At 35.7% G+C, this 22,360-nt stretch overlaps 4 protein-coding genes and 1 long non-coding RNA gene across 5 annotated transcripts; 3 read left to right on the top strand and 2 right to left on the bottom strand.

Annotated features, from left to right (window-relative positions):
• The first annotated feature begins 2,925 nt into the window (after nt 1-2,925).
• Nucleotides 2,926-4,974, top strand: LOC144575207 (putative dehydration-responsive element-binding protein 2H). Its single transcript, XM_078325322.1, has 2 exons — nt 2,926-3,060; nt 4,376-4,974. The coding sequence occupies exons 1-2, from the start codon at nt 3,008-3,010 to the stop codon at nt 4,944-4,946; spliced, it is 624 nt and encodes a 207-aa protein (XP_078181448.1). The 5' UTR covers nt 2,926-3,007; the 3' UTR covers nt 4,947-4,974.
• LOC144575214 (uncharacterized) lies at nt 3,117-4,369 on the bottom strand. The gene is made up of 2 exons (XR_013518375.1): nt 3,530-4,369; nt 3,117-3,307 (listed from the first exon to the last, which is right to left on the bottom strand). It is a non-coding gene; the product is annotated as an uncharacterized LOC144575214 (long non-coding RNA).
• A 951-nt stretch (nt 4,975-5,925) lies between the features above and the next one.
• On the top strand, nt 5,926-9,812 carry LOC144550043 (cation/H(+) antiporter 15-like). Its single transcript, XM_078298517.1, has 4 exons — nt 5,926-6,397; nt 6,727-7,719; nt 7,907-8,485; nt 9,039-9,812. The coding sequence occupies exons 1-4, from the start codon at nt 6,209-6,211 to the stop codon at nt 9,633-9,635; spliced, it is 2,358 nt and encodes a 785-aa protein (XP_078154643.1). The 5' UTR covers nt 5,926-6,208; the 3' UTR covers nt 9,636-9,812.
• A 252-nt stretch (nt 9,813-10,064) lies between these two features.
• Nucleotides 10,065-16,580, top strand: LOC144575230 (GDSL esterase/lipase At2g31540-like). Its single transcript, XM_078325342.1, has 3 exons — nt 10,065-10,869; nt 11,925-12,186; nt 12,946-16,580. Exons 1-3 carry the CDS (start codon nt 10,255-10,257, stop codon nt 13,131-13,133), a joined length of 1,065 nt encoding a protein of 354 aa, XP_078181468.1. The 5' UTR covers nt 10,065-10,254; the 3' UTR covers nt 13,134-16,580.
• Nucleotides 14,303-16,469, bottom strand: EXO70B1 (exocyst subunit exo70 family protein B1). Its single transcript, XM_078325331.1, has one exon. It carries the CDS (start codon nt 16,467-16,469, stop codon nt 14,592-14,594), a length of 1,878 nt encoding a protein of 625 aa, XP_078181457.1. The 3' UTR covers nt 14,303-14,591.
• Nucleotides 16,581-22,360: the final 5,780 nt, after the last annotated feature.

Genomic DNA, 22,360 nt, shown 5'->3' with positions numbered 1-22,360 from the left:
CAACTTTTTAGAAACTAAATGTACTAGAAGGATTACAATATTTTATGTATTACCTAGAAGTGACTTTTGAACTACAATCAATAACTCATATTCAAAGCATATTTATTTATTTTTTCCAATAACACATAAAAAAATATATTAATTTTTCTTACAGCCGTGAAAAATTCGGCCTAAAAAATGTTGATCCGAATTATTTGTTGTAGTCTTTCTAATAAATCAAATTATATTGTATTTCATCTATTTTCAAAGAAATATATTCAACATTTTAATATTTCAATACAAAAAATAAAAAAATTTAAAAAATTTATGTTTTGTAAAAAAAAAAAAAAAAGGCAAAAATTGCATCTGATTTTTAATAACCGACACAGCATTTCAATTAAAATAGTGAGTCCGGTTACCGGACATAGGGGTAATTTCCGGTTACCTAGTAACCGGGTATTTTTCACGCATCCGGAGACTAGCTCAGCGGAAAGATATTCTGAGTCTGGTTATTTAGTAACCGGAAGGGGCATTTTTTGAAATCCATTCAAAAACTGAGTAGATTTGGTAATTTCATTATATTATTGGGTATTAATAAAAATTTCGGAAAAAAATAGAAACCAATCTCATTATAATTTTATTTTAATTAACGATCTCATTATAATTTTTTATAAACTTTATAAAACATTTTGTTTAATGGTATGAAAAGTATCTATAAACTTTATATGTCTTAAGTTTGAAATTATATCTAAACCACGAACTTATATGAGATTCGTATTATAATTTCATACAAAAAAATAACTTTATATGAGATTCATGTATGAGACAAAAAAGATGAAACATATATCTGAGAAGGACAAAGTAGGTATCAGAATAAGAAATATTTTGTCAGCTTTCATTATTGAAATTATTGTCCATAGAATAACACACTATCTTTTTCCAAAACTTTTCCAATTTTTATCAAGATTTCACAAAAAGAAATAACAAATATTTGCGCACCCAAATTTAGAAGTGTCAATGGCACCCTTTTATCCGCCGATCTATACTGTATTTGATAACACGAATACGAATAAAAGAAAATTTCATAAACTTATTGAATATGAATAAGAGTAAAAAAAAAAATTATTAACTAAACGGATAAAGATACAGATAAAAACTATTTCATATTCAATACTCGATTGGATAATTATAAAAAAAATTATAAATAAAATATATATTAATAAGTATTAAAAATAATACTGTAGAGAATAGCGAGAATAGCTACTGTTGAGAATAGTAAATTAAAAATAGCGAGAACAGCTACTATTTAAGAATAGCGCTAACTCAAAGCTATTCGGAAGTTGTTTGGATTGAACATTTAGAATAGCTATTGTAGGGATTGAGGGTTTGAGAGAGTTCATTTGCTATTCCATGTTTCTGTAGGAATAGCGAGAACAGCGAGAACAGCGCTATTCTCGCTATTCCTGAGTACGTTTGGATGGATGAGAATAGCGCTGTTCTCGCTGTTCTCGCTATTCCTACAGAAACATGGAATAGCGTATTTATTTTAATATTTTATTCAATAAATAATAAAAATAATTATTATATCAGTATTACCCGTTATTTACTCGTTATTGTTTTGTTATCAAATCGTTATCCGATAACTATAATGGATAAAAATAAAATATAAATAAAATAATTTTTAACAAATAAAAATTGAATACAAAAATAATAACAATTGGTAATAAATTCAGATAAATACTTCTGTCCAGTCTTTACCGCACTGACAACAGTCAAATTTGAACAACTCTTTGACCAAGGTGGTTCAACTTCGGCGCTAATAAGAATACGATACCAGGGGCACAAAAGGAATTTTGACTGCCTAAACTTCTGCCACGTGTCAGGGTAGTCCTTAAAAAAGCCACATCATCAGTAGCATCCATCCCACGTGTTACAAAATATCTCCCGGAGACAGTCAGGACAGAGCTTCAAAAGTTCAACTTTATTTTTACTACTTCGTCACAAATTTGTTTTGTTCAGAAACACTCTTCCTTTATCAATTTAATATATATTTATAAAAATAATATATGTGCGATAAGATATACGGATGTATAATTAGTCTTTTTCAAAATTTATGAACGAAATAAAAAATAGAGAATTTTAATCCAAATAAAATATATATAGAAAAATATTAATATAATCTGATTAATTAAATGATAATATTGTCATCAATTTTATATGTCTAATAAATGACTTGTGTTACTGTGTATCTAATAATATATATATATTTTTTAAATACTATTAAATATGTGGTACATTTTTCTTCGGGCTTGTACATTTTTAAACTGGAACTAATGGCATTTATTGAGAGAATAACGGGTAGATACGGGCCTATAACAAGGTAATAATATGGATGTTTACAAATAATATATTTTAAAATTTGGCTTTAAGCTTTTCCAAAGAAGTCAAGTCAATCTTTCAATAAACTACTATTTACATCAAAGTGATGCTAAATTGTAAAATTTTAATTGATTATTAATTTTTCTGTAAATAATAAAACTAATCCTCCAATTTTATATTTATTTTTAAAGTTTAAGAATCAATTCGTACAACTGAAAGTTCAAAAAATAGTATATATCTTTTTACAGCTTAAAATCTAACATATTTTTTTATTCAAAGTTCAAGAACTATATATATACTTTTTAGGAAAGTCTAAAATAAAAAAGATATTTTTTGCCTTCTAAGATTTACGGAACTTTGAGGGAATAACTTAGAAATTGTTTGCTATACCTATTTATTACTACGTACGTCATATTCCTTCCTTATTAAGCAACTTTTTGCGGCCAGAAATATCGAGATAAACATAAAAATAAATAAAGCGCTGTTTCGGCTTGGTCCCCAAGATTGCGCTCGATATAGAAACAGGCTGCCTATTTATAAGGAGGTACGGAAGGCCGATAAGGAAATTTCTCCGATTGAGACTTGTGCAAAAAGGAAGAAACAAGAAAACTCAGAAAGTTTCTTTAGAGTTTCGCTCTTCTCTAGTTCCATGGCACCGAAAACTTCAAATCGTGACGAAGGTGGCAATGCAGACACATCAAGGTAAATTCCCTTCTTTAGAGTAAATTAAGATAATTAAGCAGGAGGAAGAAGAGGGATTTTTATTTTTTTTTTTGGTTTGCTGGGAGAGATTGCGCTAATTGGCCCTGTTAAGCTAATTTAAAGTCTTTACAAAAGTTGGTAGCCAGAAAAACAAGAAAAAAGTTCCCAACTTTAACAAAGTCATGTGTTTGAATTAGAATAGAGACCATAACGGGATTAACATGTACCATGTGGATGCTTCTACAACCTACTATGGCATGTTTCATGCAATTAGGATAGCTGGTATCTCTGGTGTTCCGATTTTTTAATATTGCTCATCATGTACCATAGGTTTGTGATGCATAATATGGCTGTGTTCAAACTCTTTACAAAAGTTCCCAAGTTTTGTCAAGTTTTGTCAGGGTCATTTGTTTGAATTAGAATAAAGATCAACGTGATTAAATATATGTCATGTGGATGCTTCTACAACCTACTATGGCATATTTCATGCAATTTTGAAATTGACCAATAAGGATAACTGCCATCTCTGGTATTCCAATTTTTTACAAAGAAATGCTAAAAAGAAATCAGAGGTATTTGATATAAGAAAATAGCAAACGAGGATGCATGAAATAGTAAAATCCCCAGGTTCCCAAAATAATTAACCTAAATTGGCTTAGCAGTGCTTGATCCTCATTAGTCATTGCTGCATCATGTGTAAAAATAGGTACTTGGCTTTCCAACCCGCTAGATGCTAATGCAGTTTGTTAAATGATAGGAATGTAGTCCTGTTTGTTAGGTTTTCATATTGTTAGTGATAGTCCCAGATATTTAATAGCAAGACCTTGTTAAGGACACCCCAAGATGGTTTGTACCACATGGTACAGGATATCTAACAAGGCTATCGGAAGTAAAGGATTTCGGATTAGATTTATTGATTATTCTGTGAGTTTTTTTTTGTGCAAGTCCCTTAAATTGCAGGGAGAATTTTGTAGTTCCTTGGGTTTGCATCACAGAGATGATTACCTGGCAGAATCCTAATTTCCTATGATAGAAAGTGTCGTCTTGGATCCCATTGACCATGCTGTTATTTCCTTCATACATATTAAATTAGATGGTCCCAACTCCCAACCAATATTATTTATGAAGAATTAGTTTTTATTTTCAAATGATACAGCTCCAGGTGTTGAGATGTGCTTTTGTTCGTGAATAATGTCAAGTTCCATTGTGGTAGTTCAAATAATTTTTGTGTTATGAATAAACTTCTTGGTTGTGTCCATAGTTTTTGAAATAATTTTACAATTAAAATCTTACTAACTATTTTTTTGTTTTCCAGTAAGAAGAAATTGCGACCATGCAACAAAACTGTAGCAGAGATCCTGGCCAAGTGGCGAGATATCCACCATTCCAAGAATGTGACAAATATGCAAAAACCCAAAAAAGCCCCTGCAAAGGGATCAAGAAAAGGTTGCATGAGAGGAAAAGGTGGCCCGGAAAACATCAAATGCAATTACCGTGGCGTGAGGCAACGCACTTGGGGCAAGTGGGTTGCTGAAATCCGCGAACCCAATAATGGGGCCCGCCTTTGGCTGGGGACCTTTAACACCTCAGATGATGCCGCTTTGGCCTATGATGAGGCGGCTAGAGCTATGTACGGAGATAGTGCACGTGTCAACTTCCCAGTAACTGATGCTAGTGCAACTACAGCTAGTGTTTCCGGCATGGAGGAGGCGGAAATCAAGTTGCCAAAAGTGGAGTTGCAGGATGATGATATATTCAAGGCATGTGACTTGCCGTCTTATATGTTGGGCAAAAGTTTTGATGATGGCCATGATATAGTTGAATACATCGATTTTGACAGTGGATTTGATCTATTTAATGTTGATGATCTAATTAATGTTGATTAATGGGCATTTTGCGATTAGTTTAGGGAAATTCTGTTGTAAATTCAAGTGTTCTTTGGGTCACTAACGTAGTAGAAACTTGGGGTTTATAGTATTTAGAAGTAGATGCTTAGAACAGGAGTTTCTGCATTGCTTTGTGTTTTTGTTAAACCAGCAGATACTGACTATTTGATTGGATCAAGTTATAGAATATTAATTTTGTGTAAAGAGCATTCATAAGAAAAAGGCCTCTGTATTGTTAGACGAAGTAGACAAATTAATTTATTTTTTTGCTGAAATGAAAAAACATCCATTTGTTCTAACAAATGCAACATTTCTTTAGAAACATAATTAAATAAGGAGAAATAGTACGAATGCTACCTTCTGGAGTTCTGGTAAATAACTCTGTCAATTTAAGACAGGAAATATATGTCCTAAGCCTAATTGTATTGTTCTTTATGCAATACTGCCACCCTGAGATCATTACTTTCTTAGTTTTGAATTGTAGTTCCTAAGAAGTTGATAAGAAGGTACCAGGAATTTCTTCAAAAAGCAAAGTATTTGCTACCTCAATTGAAAGTAGATGTTGAATTTTATTTCCCATTAACCTGAACAATTGAGGAGAAACTCCTAAAAGACTAAAGCATTGACAGATATGTTTACTATTATTAGTTTAAAATCTGAGGAAATAATTGGATTCAGAAAAAAGATTTGCGTTTTCAGATCTTTCGTGTTCTTTTGCACAACTACCCTCCGAAAAGTCTAATCTTAGATGATTAATGTACATAGGTAATTTCAGCGGTTAAAGTGCATCATTATTCATGAATTACATCTGTACTTATCCTAAGCAATCTATGGCTACTTCTGTTCCTGTAAAATAAAGTTTGTTATATTAAACTAGTTATTTTGAAGAGATTATTAGTTTTCTAAGCAAATCATGTATAATTGAAAACATTTAAGGATACTTATTTAATTAGGAGTACAAAATGTAAAAATACCAAGTCTCGAGGGATTATTATGCAACTTTACGAAACCGCCACTATTATTCATGCCTACAAAGAGCAATTTTTTCTACATTGTGTATTTCTCCATTTTTCTTGGATTCTCTCCATCGTCATTTTATTAGGTGATGAATATTTTCCACTTGAAGATAGAGAGATCTCGTTTGGAAAATCACCATGGAAGAATACAGAACAAAAGCAAATCTTTAGAATAAAAATAAGCTTTAGAATTCCCACGTTGGCTAAGAGAGGTGATTAAACAAGAACTCAAAATTCTCCGGGAAAATGGATTTGCAATGCTATAGAAGCCAAGATGAGAGCACATTCAATGTTGGCATTTGGGAAGGAGCGAACCCGCTCACCTCATCGCTCTCGCTTCTATCCATGCAGCTTGTTTTCATCATTGTTCTTACTCAACTTCTCTTCTACGTCCTCAAGCCTGTCAAGCAACCCCGGGTTGTCGCTGAGATATTGGTACATATTCCATTTGTCTCATCTTAAATTTATTAGAACAAACAATTTTTCAACGTTGTTGAATTTGTGCTTCAAACTTGAATTTTTTTTTTGGATCAAATTTGTACCATTTTCTGTGGTGCAGTTTTGGTTTTAGCCTGCAATTTATTTTCTGGATTTCTAAAAATGCATACACACTAACCCAAGATTCTTATTCAACTCGTTCCTTATTTTCTTTTTTTTTAAATGTCTTCTCAATTTAATTCAAATAATACCAGGAGTGCGCGCACTATTCAGTTTTGTTCTTTCAGATAAGTTGGTTTATTTGACAAATGTCTTTCTCCCATCAGGCAGGCATTATATTAGGCCCATCATTTTTGGGAAGTAATAAGACATTCAAGAAGATTTTCTACCCGGCACGGGGCGAACAGATTCTTGAGACACTTGCAACATTTGGCGTGATGTTCCTCATTTTCCTCATTGGGGTCAAGACCGATCTCCGCATCCTCTTTCATGCTGGTAAAAGGGCTCCAATTTTGGGCATGTCTGGCTTGATTGGTGCTCTTGCAATCATATTTCCAAGTTGCCTGATGAATATGAAATCACTTGAGCCGGATATACTCAAAGTCCCCGCATTCATGTTCTCTATGTCTGTTTCTCTTTCCATGAACTCTTTTGTTGTGATCGTGCCCATCCTTTCCGACCTCAATTTACTCAATTCTGACCTAGGCCGGATTGCCTTGTCTGGGTCTGTGACAAATGATTTTGTTGGATGGACTATGTTAGCTAGCATTATCATTGGTGATGCTTCAGCTGTCTCTGCTCAGACAGCTATTTGGGCGGCTTTCTCCATCGTTGCATTGGTTTTGTTTATTGTGATTGCTGTGCGGCCATTTGCATTGTGGGTTATTGAGAAAACACCCCAGGGGAAGCCAATTGAGGAGGGGTATATCTTTGCTTTCCTACTCCTAATACTCCTAGTGGCCTTCTATACTGACATTATAGGCACCAACTCAATGACTGGTGCTCTTGTTCTAGGCTTGGTGATACCGGACGGACCACCACTTGGATCTGCATTGACCACGAAGATTGAAATCATCATGAAAGGGCTTATCGTGCCATTGTACTACACCGTGGCAGGGAGTAAAATAAACTTATGGCACCTGACTTTTGCAAAGTTGCCCGGCATCATCTTCTTGGGGGTGCTCGGGAAAATTGCAGGAACTCTTCTACCTTCTCTCTACTACAAGATCCCCTTTCTTGATGCACTTGCTCTTAGCCTCTTTATGACCAGCAAAGGGATTATAGAGGTTATGACTTATAACTTTTGGATGAGCAATAAGGTATATGTAACTCCAAAAAATTAATTAAGTTGTTGCTCTTACTTTTCATTGAACTTCCATACCTTGCTTATTTGTTACAAGTCTTGTTGCTTAAGAAAAAATTTCTCTTCAATTTAGAAATGATTTCTCAAATGACTAGAAATGTCATATCTAACTTACCTCTCTTGTTTTTAATTCAAATTATTAGCTTATTGAGAAGAATACCTACAGCATCCTGATGCTCTCAGTCATCCTGGTCCCAGCTGTGTGCGTACCCATAGCAAGCACACTCTATGACCCGGCACGATGCTACGCTGTGTACAAGCGGCGAACAATACAGCACCTCAAAACAGAAGCAGAGCTACGCATCCTTGCATGTGTATCTGACCAATCACATGTGCCAGGCATGCTTAACCTCCTTGAGGCATCTTATCCTACCATACAGAGCCCCATATGTGTGTACCTCTTGCAACTTGTAGAGCTTGTGGGTCGTTTGGTTCCAGTATTCATCCCGCACAAAATTGACCGGGCCAATATGGCGGATGGTAGTACTGGTTTTGAGGCTGACCCAATCATAAATGCATTTCTATTGCATGAACAAACCAACCAAGGCGTGCTGTCAGTAGCTCCATATACAACAATATCACCCTACGCATCAATGCATGATGAGGTCTGCAGGTTGGCCGTCGATAAAAGGGTGTCACTGATTTTGCTACATTTCCACCAAAGGAAAGATATAGCTGGACATGTCAGGGCAAATACCGGTCTCCGCAACGTTAATCGCAAGGTAACAATAAAACTTCTCTTATCAAGTCAATCAGAAACATGCATAAAATTCAAAAGAAAAAGAGAAAACAGGTAGAGGAGGGTTCAAATGACTCCATTTTTTGTGCCTCTATCATGCCTCCAATTTTTAAATGTTAATAACTTAAATTTAAAACTCATATATCAATATAAAATCGTTAGATTTGATGTATATCATTTTCTTTATGCACATATAAAGATTTACAACATTTTGACTTTGTTTTGACCAGTATCAAGAGCTTGCAAAATATATAATACATTGATATGTGGATAAATTCTGGACGTTGATTTTTCAACTTATTGATTCATATAACAACAAAATCAAAGTGATCATTTTTTTATGTGCTTGTAGAGAAAATAGTATAAATCACATCTAACGGATTTATTTTGTCGTATAAGTTTTAGAAATTTCATTATTAGAAAATTAAAAAGTGGAGACACGATGGAGGCACAAAAATTGAGGCATTTGAACCCTCCTCGAACATGTATAACTATTATCATTACTCTGCCTGGTATGATTAACAATTGATTCACAGGTCATATCCAGTGCACCCTGCTCTGTTGCGGTGCTAATAGACAGGCAAGCAACTGACACAACAACTGTCACTACCGAATTCATGCACCAAGTGGTAGTACTATTCTTTGGTGGTGGAGATGACCGTGAGGCACTAGCATATGGTGAACGCATGTCGAGGCATCCGGGTATCAACTTGACAGTGATCCGGTTTTTGCCTAGCCGGGGGATCAAAGATGATCAGGCTGAACGGAAACTGGATAACCGCATTCTAGATGACATGAAAGCAATAGGGTTGAGAACCAGGAAAGTGAAATACAGGGAAGAATTGGTAGGCGACATGGAGAATATAGTTCAAGTGATAAGAGCATTGGATCAGGAATCCTATGATTTGGTCATGGTAGGGATGAGGCACACATGGAATGCGGTCATGTTGGCTGATAGGTTGTCGGACTGGAGCGAGTGCCCTGAATTAGGGGTGGTAGGAGATTTCTTGGCAACCGCAGAATTCGACTCAATGTTTTCAATTTTAATATTGAAGCAGCAGGATCAGGGTGGAATGCTGTCAGTGACTGCATATAATGTGCCGGTGAATGCAGAGGAACCACCTACACATTAACAGGATTTATTTTTTATTCACATTATTGATATTATGAGCTAGAGAGGTTTTTCCGTTTATTTAATGTAGATTATTATTGTAAATGAAAATAGCATTATTGTTATTAAAGAATATGTTCTTTTAATGTAGGACAAAAGGGACATAAATATTTTTTTAAGTTACTATTGTAGACAGTACAATGCTAGAACATTCTTTTTCTTGCTATATATGAATATGAAAATTTTGTTGTTCCTTGGCTGGTTTTTTCTTTCTTTAGGTCACAGAAACTACTCACAAGTTGAAAACGTTTACATTTTCATTTTATATTCAAAATAATTAAAATGCAATTGGCAGTTAATCCTACATCTATTTCTTTATGACAGAAATGTTCACTAAAATTACGGCAAATATGGAGGCATCCAATCAACTTTTTTTTTTTGGGAGCTGCAACAAGAAACAGAGCACTGGAACCCTTTATTGTCCTAATGTATATCACTAATTTACTAATTAACAATGGTGCACTAAAAATTCCAACCTAAAGAAATCCTATTAGTTACTCAAATCTCTGCACGGTTGGACCACATTATAAAGGGACCCAACTGCATCGCCTATACAAGAAAAAAAAGGCCAATCCCTTCCAATGGCAACTGGTCCTCTTTTCATATCAATCCTTCTTTTTTCACTTGTTATTACTGTCAGTAGCAATAAACCAGAGACTAAAGCACGTAAATTTACGGCCTTGTTCTACTTCGGTGACTCCGCTCTAGACACTGGTAACAATGGTTACATCCCCACAATTATCAACGCAAATCACTTCCCATATGGTCAGGACTTCCCTGGAAACAAACCGACCGGTAGGTTCTCAAACGGGCTTCTTGTACCGGATCTCCTAGGCACAAAGCTTGGCTTAGCAAATTTTTCCTCTCCTTTCTTGGATCCTAGCTTGTCAAAAGATGATATGAAATTAGGGGCCAATTTTGCATCAGCTGGGTCAGGTTTTGACGAAGCCACGTCCCACCTGTGGAACACAGTTCCTATGTCAGGGCAAGTGAAGATGTTTAAATCCTACCTCACAAGGCTTGAAATATTTGTGGGGAAAGAGGAGGCCTCTAGTATTATCGCCAATTCGTTGATTCTCATCAGTGCTGGTGCCAATGATTTTACAAGCAATTATTATTGTGCATTCAATAAAAGCAGGAAAAGCTTAGGGGAGTACCAGGATTTTGTACTCCAAAAGGTGGAGACGACTCTCAAGGTAAATTCTTCTCTTACTGTGGTTTAGTTCACTATAATTATAGTTAGCTTTTATTAACAGAAAATTAAGCCATTTTTACAACTATCCTTATTTAGTACGACTCGGAATAACAATGTCAGTGGTGTTTATCCCTCGTGCCAAAATCTTGAGTCAATTGCCAATGGTGGTTCGACAGAATAGTCAAAAAGGCAACATAAAGCAGCTCACAAGAAGAGCTAGGAGAACTAACTTCCAAAATTACACTATTATTTATAATTTGAATTGTCACTATCCAAAAATTTTCATGCTGAGCTAGACTGCTCAGTTTCACAATGAAGATTGTGTATCATTTCTGACCGACATTTACCGACCGGATTTTCAACACTGTTAAGCTAGAGCAAAGCTAGGGTGTGATGTGCTCACCATGAAGATTTGATGAGTATAATTTCAAAAGTATATTGAATTGATTTCAAATGCTGAATATCTAAACCGTTGTTTTACAAAGAAATAAATATTGAAATCTCTGTACTTCACAAAGAAATAAACATTTTATAAGTTAATTTATAAATTATTTTATATATTGATCTTTTATTATTTCTTTGATCACTTTTATTTCTTTGACCACTTGATCTTTTATTATTTCTTTGACCACTTGATCTTATAGCAAATAAACTCAAAATTTTCAAAATTTTCTATGTACATGTATCACTCATGAAGTACATAAATTCCAACGGTTTAGATTCAACTTTTAAAGTCAATCTAATATACTTTTGAAGTTGTGCTCACCAAATTCTCTTGGTAAACACATCACACTCTAACTTTGTTCGTTAAGCTATTATTGAAAAATTGTCCACTTTCGCCGAGTAAAGAAATGCATGACCAGTTCGACAATTAAGAAATCAATCCTTTTAAGCAATATTTTGCATCGTTTCCGTGTTTCTTGTATAGTGAATAGTATCCTTAACTGCTTGATGCATTTATCCAAATCATTGTATCTTGAAAGGCTATTTCCCTACTTTAAAGGGGTAAAATCAAATGTACTCTAAGAAAAAGGAACTGAAACTATTATACAACAGGAGCTCTATTATCTTGGAGGTAGGTCATTTTCCGTTGCGAACCTCCCTCCATTCGGTTGCACTCCTCTCCAGATAACACTGAGCTTCAAGGGCATAGAAGAGCGAGAATGTGATAGTTATTTGAACAATGATGCAACACTTTACAACTCTAAGCTAGGAAACCTATTGCATGATTTGCAAGAGAAGCTCGATGGAAGCAAGTTTATTTACATCGATGCATACAGTGCTTTCATGGATATTCTTGAGCATTCATCTCTTCATGGTAAGTTTAACAGACATGATTTTCAGTTTGTGCATATTACTGTATTCCAAATTAAAAATCTTGCACTTCTGCTTTTCATGCATTTATTATTATTTATTACATACAAGGCCTTATAACAAATTAAACTAAATAAACCAACCTAACAAAAGGAAAGTGGTTGTGGTGGAGTTTCTGTAAGAGATGTACCAGTATTTTTGGGACTACTTTTCTTTTTTAATAGCGAGCCTCACTGAACTAAATCCTAGAGATTCTTTGTCTATGCCAGGCACCAATTTATATAAGAACTCGGCTCTTCCTAGCTAAAGGACTCATGGGTATTCTATTTGTTAAACCCCACAACTTAACTTCCGGCCACTCATAAACAGTTGCCAAACAAAAACAAATATATAAGTAATACATTCTATCTTGCACCGAGTTAAGTTACTGATAAAAGCAGGCTGCCCAGTTGTCTGCCCTGACATGTCTCGGTACAGAACCTGATCAGTTCAATACTGATATATGAAAGTGAAATTTACTGTCCAAATGAAATGTCATCAGTAGCATAAGTATCACCATGAGAAATTCCTATTGTGAATATTCAGATGTCCCGAGGGTAATGATGTGCAAACGAAGAAGTCAGATCTATATAGCTACTTGAGCATTATCGGTTTCCATCTTTAGTTAACAACTTGCTTTCTACATGAAAAAAGTAGCAACCAACAGCTCTTTCCTTTTTCAAATCGACTTTTTAAGAAAATAAAAGACACAGACTACTCACAGGTTTTCAAGAGACCAAAAGAGGATGCTGTGGTACTGGACTGGCAGAGGTGGGGCCGCTTTGCAACATCCTGACTCCAATCTGCAAAAATGTTTCGTCCTACATATTTTATGATGCCGTTCATCCAACCCAACGAGTTTACCAGTTATTAACTGATTCAGTCATGAAGACTATTATGCAACTACTCTAGCCCCTTGTTTGATTGAGTATTTCCTTTTTACACAGAAATGAGGACATTGCTGTTTCTCAATAAAATGGAATGCGGGAGTTTAAAGCTTTCTTCTAGTTCTTAAAGAAACAATGATATTTTGATAACCTGATCATTTGTTTCTCTCTGCATGTGAAATATTGTTGATTAAAAAAACTGTCATAGTTATCTTACCAGATTCCATTTTCAAGTTATACCCTAGATATAGGCCTGCCAAGATGCATCCGCAGTAGTTCATAATAAGATTAAGCATAAGCCTTTAAAGACCTCAGCTTATACTGAAATGAAGGTTTGTCTTTCTTTTTTCTTAATGAATGGTTCCAGTCAACCTCCTATATTAGTCACCACAAAAAGAAGGAGATGGATCTAGTAAGTAGTAAGCATTAGCTGTCGGTGTTATAAAAGTTTGGTCATGGTTATCTCTTTTTAGCAAAATGTTGCACATAGTTTATTTATTGCTTTTTTAAGCGAACACCACTCGACCAAAGCTGGAGATAGTTGGTCAACCTTTAAAATAATACTCAATATGCAAGGTTAAATGCCTTTAATATGCAGTCAATCTTGCTAAAATAAAGCATTTTATTCTAGTTTTGGACCACAAAAAGTGGTTAATACCATGGATATTTTTAATCTACAAAGAAAAGAAAAAACTTCAATTTGATCCTTTGCAGTAGAGAGAGCAAAGTATAGCCTGACGAAAGGACTTGCTTGCAGCACGAACTTAACCAGATCTTCTATTAAAATCAACTACCCAAATTTTACCTGAGCAACCTACATCAGAACCAGCTAGACCCAAGCTGACGTGTACTCTGCATAGACCAAAACTCCACAACTGAGCGCACTACACAAAAACTCAACATAATTTGAATGACCCGATTTGACCCAAAAAAAAAGGACCCAACCACTGTTTCATAGTTAATTTTATCAAAAAGATAACCCCCAAAAAAAATTTGACCGAAACCCAACAGTCCAGGATCAACAGCCTAGAATCCAAAACAACCCCAGATTATGGATAACCCAAACCCCAAAGACCCGGGACCCAAAACAAGCATGTATTAAGTTAGTTAAGGTAAAATATGAAATGATAAGACAGTACCAAACACATTTACAAAATTGAAGCATTAAACAAAAAGCTGGCCCAAGAGAGTTCTGAACTGATTAGTAAAGATGCATTTAAGATATAGAGAAAGCACATGAGTTAAATTCTTCAGTATCGCAGAAACAAAATAAACATAACATAAAATTGTTCCAGCTAGTAATAAGATATATGGGGAAAGCCTAAACTCAATATACAAAACACCTGAAACCGACGGCTTTAGCTCAAACAACTAACATAAAAAGTACACAATATTACACACATTCCTAGATGATACAACTACATTTCAAGCAACATAGTAAGAAAACCAATAGGGGACCAAACAATGAGAGAAAAAGGGAAGCTTATCTCTTCTCAGCGCCTTGGAATAACTCTCCAATCCATGCCTCCACATCCTCTGGTGTATACTTGACATACATATCTCGGCTATCTGAAATGGCTTTCAACCTCGACAGGAATGTTCTATATGCTGGAACCACAGAATCCATTATGGACATTCGCAAATCAAGTCGCATTTGCTCATCTGCAATCACCCACTCAGTTTGTGTCTTGCAATTCTCCTCCAAGTAGTTATTGAACACCCGCAACTTCTCTGGTCTGACCCCACCATCATTTATCTGTAACACACTGACGATCTTGGCCCACACACGGTGGTACTCCCGGGTCCATCGTCTGACCTTACTGTTCATTTGCTTGCTCCATTCCTCACCTAACAAAACCCCAAGTTCACTATCCTTTACCTTCTGGAGAATGTACTTCCCATTGTTCATTAGAAAAACACAGCTCAGAGCAGGTTCACGATAAACCTCTGATTTTGCGTCGAGGTTTTTCTGCAAAACATCCATGATCCATGCAATATGGATGGCCAAAGATGAGGTTGGACGGTCAGGATCAACTGGTCCTACTGACATGGCACCAAATTCCCCACCTTCCATCACTTCTTCAAGAGTCTGACGAGACCCACATGCAGCACGGAGGTAATTCATAACATAACGGGTTATTGGGTGTAAACCACCACCATGCACAGGTACAGACATACGAACAGGGTCACGCCTGATCAGGTTCTCTAATTCCATAAATATACCCTTGATGGATGACCCCACAGCACTGCACACAGTGGCAACCTCATTTCGAAGAGCACAAGAGTACTCATCAGAGAAAATGGTTTCAAGCTCTGGAAGCAAGTCCCGTGCAGACTCATACATGTCAACTACACGAAAAAGCCGCTCAGGTGTGCGACTAGCAGCTGCCACAGCATCAGCAAAGGAGAGAAGTTGTAAAGCCGGTGATCGGCTGGCTCCAGCAAAGGCCATGTCACCATAAGGAAGAAGCCCGTCAAAAAGACGGTCACAGAGCCGGCGCTCACTTGGAATCAAAATTTTAAAAACCATATTAAAAGCCGGGATCCACCGTGCAATATCAAGCTCAAGCTCATCCCAAGGGATTGACTTCACCTCCTCTGCCGTGCGGAGGCGAAGCCCGAGCCTTGCCACGCTCTCCTCAAGGAATCCCTTACGAGCTACTACGTATGTCTCAGCGCACTCCCTGCCAAATCCAGCAGCCACCATTCGCCGTGCAATTTTGTGAAGATCTGAGACAGATCCCGGTGGAAGGGCATCAATAACCACGTCATAGTCAGTGACTGGTCGTGCAATTGGGATTCGTGCATCCTCAATGTCTTCATCATACTCGAACTCATCACTCTCATCCGAGTCAAATCCAGTTGGCCGGGAGGGGGCAGCCGGGGCAGCATCATCAGGCCGCTCGATAAGGGACTTGAACTCGCGCTCCAGTCGAAACATGCACTTCTGGAGCAAATCGTCAGCTCGATCCAGCAAGGGTTGGTTGTTTCCATGAGGGGCTGCTTCGAGATCTTTGATTGTAGCAATTAGATCATCCACAGCTTCGAGGAAACCCTCTGCTGCATCCGAATCAGACCAGATCAGACGTTCCTGGTTTATTACCTGAGTTACCTGACGGTCGAGAGTGCGTAGAGTACGCTCAAAAGAGGTTATCGGCACGTGCTGCTGTTCCTCACTTGAACCGCTACCTCCGCCGCCGCCGGCAGCGTCACGCTTCCCATGGAGCTTGTCAATCGACAATCGACCGTCGTAGTTGGAAAATACTTTGAGTATGTCTTCAGTCATCGAATCCGTACTTCCCAAGGTCTTAATAATATGCTGTACGGTCGCGATCAGCTTGTCTTCACCGTTCTCAGCCATGGCCTCTGGTTTGAGAACAAATCAAGAATCAGGTGTGGATTTACAGAGATCCTTATTAGGCCATCTAGGATCGTTGTTCGATGGGAGGTTTTGAGGAAAATTAGGGATAAGTGAGACACAATGCTTTGGTCAGAAGAGGTTGGGGGAGAAAGAGAGTACAACGCGGAGGACAGTGGGAGAGAAAACGACTGATGACGAGCCTAATGGCAGTTTCGTAATTACAGTTTCGGTTATGACTAGTTAATAAAGCTTGCTGGCGCGATTAGCCTTTTGACAATTATTTAAGACGAAGAAATGGCATCATTTATAAGGACAGAAGGGTGCCATGCCATGGAGAGAATTAACGGCCAAGATGGGAGAACAGGAGGAGTGCGTTTCCTCTGAGATATCTCAACTTTTGCGTGACCGACGTGTCCGGTGCCTATTCGAGGGTGATATAGGGGGTCAGTATTATGTGCTTTGAGATTCGTGTAGAATGTATTTAAACGGTTGGGATTTTCCATAAAGTCACGCAAAGTTTGAGATATCTCAGAGGATACGAATTCGAACAGGAGGCAGGGCAGCGAACGATGAATCCGTATCCTCTGCATTTACTCAGAATTTGAGTTACTACATCTCAGCCGTCCGATCAGAATTCGGGCCAATTCGGTCCGAGATGAAATGCATGGTGTTTAATTAATATTCGTGCCAGAACCGATCGGACGGTCCTGATTTATTTCTTATTAACTCAAATTTTAAGTTATTGTAGACATACGAATTAGAGACGGGTGCCTCAGACCTCAGGGTCGAATTTAGATCTCCCAAGTGACTCAAATTTCGAGTTTCGATTCTGACCGTTCGATCTGTTCTGGCACGAATATTAATGGGTCCTTGTGCATTCAACCTCTGTTCGGAAAACGGTCCCAATGTAAATTCAAAATTTGGGTTATTTTAGAGAATCCGGACTCAGCGTGTTCTAAGACTCGGGATTGGATGGACTGATTGCCCTAATGTAACATAAAATTTGAGTTTAAATATGAACCGTTAGATCAGAATCCCGGCCAATCCTATCCGGGATAGAATTCACGGGATTACTTAAATATTCTTGTATATCCTGATTTGACGGTCCAGATCAAACTTTAAATTTCGTATTACTTGAGCGGATATGAATTCGGAATTGGGCTGGCTTCGCTAATAAGAAAAAGACGAAATCGCATCATAGAACGAGGAGACACGACAGCGACGGGACACGGACAGGAAACGGCTGGCAATTACTAAGAATCCAAGATAGAAAAGGCGTTACAGCCGTGATGGATGGTTCTTTTAGTTGACCGGTCAAGTAATGTTTTTTTTTTCCACGTCGATTCTGTCAGAAAAAAAATAGTATTAAAACTTATTATATAGCTTTTTTCAAATTTCGAACAACAAATTTATAGCTGTTAAGAAAACTTCAAATTTATTTTTTATTCCTTTTATGTTTAGTTTAATGACACTTTTAAAAATTTCAGATTCATCCTAACAATTGTTAGAAATCACGAAGTTATAAAAGTTAGACTTCTATAAAATCGACATATAATCGTTAGTTAAATAACTACGAATGAATATATATATATATTTTTTTTTGTCAACAAGGATTTAATTTACAAGAAAATATTATAATTTTAATCTATAATTTTTCCTCGTGATTATCATTTTTCCCTAGTACCAAATATTTCTTATTTAGCAATATACATACATGAGAAGAAAAAAAAATACATTGGGGAGCTTTTCTGGGATTGATAAAAAGAAAATATGATATTTGAATTATTTGTGAAACTTTTTTGTAATTTTAAAGTTTAAAACATGAAGTTACAATTTTTATTTTCTCTTTATTGAGCTAGCAAACGATATTGCATTCGGACTGTTTAAATCCGCTACTTTAGTCTAACCTTTTTTTTATTGAAAAAAAAAAAAAAGTCAAAAGAGAACACCCAATCCAATGTAGAATAAAATTTAAAACAAAAGGAAAAAGTCATGCTTGCAGCTTCCTTCAAGATATCCAAAAGATCCAAAAAAAAGTGTCATGTTATCGGTGAAATACTAATAATCTAATTCATTCTTTGTTGGATTTATTGTCAACCTCGTTGAATTTAATGCCAACATTGAACATATATGTAATCTAATTATGCATTGTTTATTGTCATATATGATTGTCAATTAAAGTGATCAAATAAAGAAATAGACAATCAATATATTCATTAGGATGTGGTCCACAAATGTGTAGAACAATTTAGGTAAAAATCAAATCATTGATAGACTGATTCTGAGATTTGCAATTAAAGAAACAGATTTTTCAGCAGCTGCACGGATTTTGATGGGACTGCACGGTTTTTGATGCAATAGCACAAAATACCTTTTTTAAGTTGGCATAAGGCCAGAAAATCTGTTTAGGATTAGGGTTTGGCAATATGCCAACTCCTCCTCTCTATAAATAGGTTGGTCCCCAAAGCACAAGAATATACGAAAAGTTGCAGAATTTTCTAACCGTCATCTAGTCAATTCTGTGGCCTTCTCTACTTCTCCCCATTAAAGAATAGAGATGTGAGATCATTAAGAAATTGTGAACACGATCTCACAAGGGCAGTCTTGTAACTTTGGAAGGCTTTATCCTACCACTAAGGAGGCCGCCGACGCTTCAACCTCTACATCGGCACGAAGTTTTTCTTGCCGCTATCTTACAAGTTCATCAATCGCTTTTGAGAGAAGCTTTGCATAAATACGCTAATGGAGTCAGGTATTGCGTCTGCTCCCTAAGAATTGATGAATTTTGCATGATGACCATTTTGGCATAGGTAGATCAATAGTGGCATATAGAATTGAATTGTTTATGTGTAACAATAAGGTTCCAACAAGTGGTATCAGAGCCACTCCTATGCCAATTTGGATTATTTGTTTAGAATTGATTTAGAGAATAAGAAATTGATTGTTGATTTTTCAATTGCCTTGAATTGCCTCCATGAATGATTGCTATTATGTCCAAAATTGTATATTGCATGTATTTCCTAAATGGCTCTATTCTGTTTTGATTTGATCATTTGTATTCAAATTTTTCGAAAATTTAAATATAATTTTTATTAATGGTCCAAATATAATTTCTGTTTTGATTTGGCCATTTGTATTTACATTTTCTGAAATTTTCGGAAATTGCTCTCTGTTGTGTGTTGATCAAGATTTGAGAAATAAAAAAAAAAAAAATTAGAATTAATGGATCAAGGCTACGTTACTATGCCTTGAAATATTACTATGTTTTAATTGGTTGATATCAATTAGTATAAGTCCATATCGCTAGTTTGCAAATTATTTTGGTATTCCGCTGCTATTTTTTAGACCACAAGAGTATGCAATAATTTGATTACAGAATAAAGCCAAATTTTGGAAACTGCAGATTATTGCGAAGCAATTAAATTTTATCCTTTTGCGTTAGTTTGATTGCACATTTAGATTATATAATTAGGGTATAAATTATTATTCTTTTAAAGGCAAAGGGATATGTAATTTGGATTTGAATTAATTGATTCCTAATTGTACCCAAAGGTACCTCTTTTGATGAGGTTAATTCAAATGCATTTTACGAATGAAGTTAAGGTGCAATTAATGGATGTAATCATTATCGGCCCAAATGAAGGTAATGGTTACAAAAATTATTTGTGCAAGTGAGTAATAATAAAGTATAGTGATGATCAAATATTTTACACATATGTCAACATTGTCGGCTCAAAGGAAGGCATGTTGTTCAGTATGTTTTAGGTTATCAATACTTTATTATTGCGCCAAAGTATCATAAGAAATTGACCCGTTACTCAAAGGTAGCCGCTTAATGGAAAACGATACTTTGGTTTTATGATGATATTAAGACTCATAAAATATTTGGTGATTTATTGAGATAAGTTACGATACTATGAATGTAACAATGTCGAGGAAAGTTCTGTCTAGGCAAGTCGGAATTCGAAGTGTATCCTTAGGGATCCCTGACTTACCTGGGAACTTACCTGGTTGTGAAATTCGTGTGTATAGTAACAAAAGGGAAAATCATCTCATATATTTTGAGCAAGTTGGGCCTTTATTTGAATGTAATTTATAAATTCAGATTTTTTATTCGTGTTGTTCTTTGTGATTTTTAGTTTGCGATTTTTCAGTTAGTATTGTTAAAGGCCTAAACAACATTTTTTTTATGTTGAATGGAACTAACTTCAAATTTTGACATGAGAACATAGTAATAGTTCTCAGTGTCATGAATCTGGACCTTGCGTTTAGAAAAACTTGTCCCACTATTACGGATACAAGTACTTCTAATCAAAAGAAGGAAAAGGAAAAGTGAAACAGGTCTAATCGCATATGTCTTATGATAATGAAGAGGTTCATGGAGAGGCATTAATGAGCACTCAAGGGGTTATAAATTTTATAATCCTACAGAACATCCAGTTTTTGAGACAGAAAATGCAAATTATTTTTTTTAGGATGTTGAGTTTGTGGGGGGTGAGAAAATAATTGATTTCGAATAGGAATATGCAAATATTCCGTTAGGTGTTGCGAGTTTTGTGGATATAGATCCGAGTTTTACTCAAAACACCTATACGGACGAAATCATTATTGAAATTCAAACTCAACAAGATGAAACAACATAAAATAAAAATCCAGAGACGGGTGCAGGCCACTCAAGGCTGCATGAAGTTTTGGAAGATGTTGTTTTAGGCCAGATTGTTTCAGACAATACTGGAAGCCCTCAATAAAATTCAGAAGTGCCAATAAAGAAAAATATAAAGCTCGTCTTGTCGTCAAAGATTTAAGAGATTTTTTATTTGATTTCATTTAATGAATGCAAGCATTAACCCGCCCAAAGGAAGGTTAATTATTGTTGAAATTATGTGCACATAGAGTATAGTGATAATTATTATGTTTACATATAATTAATATTGTCGGCCCAAAGGAAGGCATATTGATTGATATGTTATTTGAATCATCAATACTCTATTTTTAGAAGTCTCTTTAAAAATCATATTGGCATTGGTTATGCATTTTAATTTGGAGATTTAGTAGATGGATATTAAGACAGCGTTTCTAAATAGTGACATTAATGAAACAATGTATATGGTGCAACTAGAAACCTATGTGTCAAGAGACGCAAAGTCTATAGTGTGCAAACTTAAGAAATCCATCTATGAACTAAAGAAAGTGTCTCAACAATGGTATTACAAAATCATAGCGAGATTATCTCGTTTGGTTTTGAGATAAATTTATTGAATGATTTTGTATACTTTAAGTTCTGTGGGAGTGAGTTTGTATTTCTGGTTTTATATGTGGATATCATATTGCTTGCCGATAACGATATAAATATGTTGCAATAAACTAAAAACTTTATGATAAAGAATTTAGAGTTGGAAGGTTTTAGTGATGCATCATTTAGCCTAGGGATTGAAATACTAAGGGATAAAATCCAAAAGTATTCTAAGTTTATCCCAAGGTTATCCTTAAGTATGACAAGCAAAACAATAAACCAGAAAATAAATCTCAATAGGGAAAGGAGACAAATCTAGTCTCAACAAGTGCTCAAGTATTATTCAGTTAATGGAACAATGCTAAAATAAAGGAAAGAGTTCAGAATGGTGAATTGAGAATAGAACATGTAGAAACAGACTCTATGTTAGAATATCCTCTTACTAAGAGATTGACACCTTCTAAGTTTGAAGAGCATGTTGCTCATATGGATGTATCTCTATCGAGAATATTCAGTTTTAGTGGGAGTCTATTATTTGATATTTAATGTTCTATTTTTCATTGTAATTTTGGATATATAACTTGTGACATGTAACAAGTGTTATATATATTATGAAGTTTTGACATTTTGTTTCTCATTTATGTTTGAATATTCAGTT

The sequence above is a fragment of the Carex rostrata genome, chromosome 2, assembly GCF_964058835.1.
Source record: "Carex rostrata chromosome 2, lpCarRost1.2, whole genome shotgun sequence".
Lineage (NCBI taxonomy): Eukaryota > Viridiplantae > Streptophyta > Magnoliopsida > Poales > Cyperaceae > Carex > Carex rostrata.
This window is presented reverse-complemented; position numbering and strand designations above follow the sequence as displayed.

Bases quoted from the DNA above. Each gene is read 5' to 3' on its own strand.
- LOC144575207 (XM_078325322.1), top strand. From the start codon at position 3,008: ATGGCACCGAAAACTTCAAATCGTGACGAAGGTGGCAATGCAGACACA. The intron at 3,061-4,375 runs GTAAATTCCCTT...TTTGTTTTCCAG, and splicing joins GGCAATGCAGACACATCAAG to TAAGAAGAAATTGCGACCAT.
- LOC144550043 (XM_078298517.1), top strand. From the start codon at position 6,209: ATGGATTTGCAATGCTATAGAAGCCAAGATGAGAGCACATTCAATGTT. The intron at 6,398-6,726 runs GTACATATTCCA...TTCTCCCATCAG, and splicing joins GGGTTGTCGCTGAGATATTG to GCAGGCATTATATTAGGCCC. The intron at 7,720-7,906 runs GTATATGTAACT...TCAAATTATTAG, and splicing joins ACTTTTGGATGAGCAATAAG to CTTATTGAGAAGAATACCTA.
- LOC144575230 (XM_078325342.1), top strand. From the start codon at position 10,255: ATGGCAACTGGTCCTCTTTTCATATCAATCCTTCTTTTTTCACTTGTT. The intron at 10,870-11,924 runs GTAAATTCTTCT...ATTATACAACAG, and splicing joins AGGTGGAGACGACTCTCAAG to GAGCTCTATTATCTTGGAGG. The intron at 12,187-12,945 runs GTAAGTTTAACA...GACTACTCACAG, and splicing joins TGAGCATTCATCTCTTCATG to GTTTTCAAGAGACCAAAAGA.
- EXO70B1 (XM_078325331.1), bottom strand. From the start codon at position 16,469: ATGGCTGAGAACGGTGAAGACAAGCTGATCGCGACCGTACAGCATATT.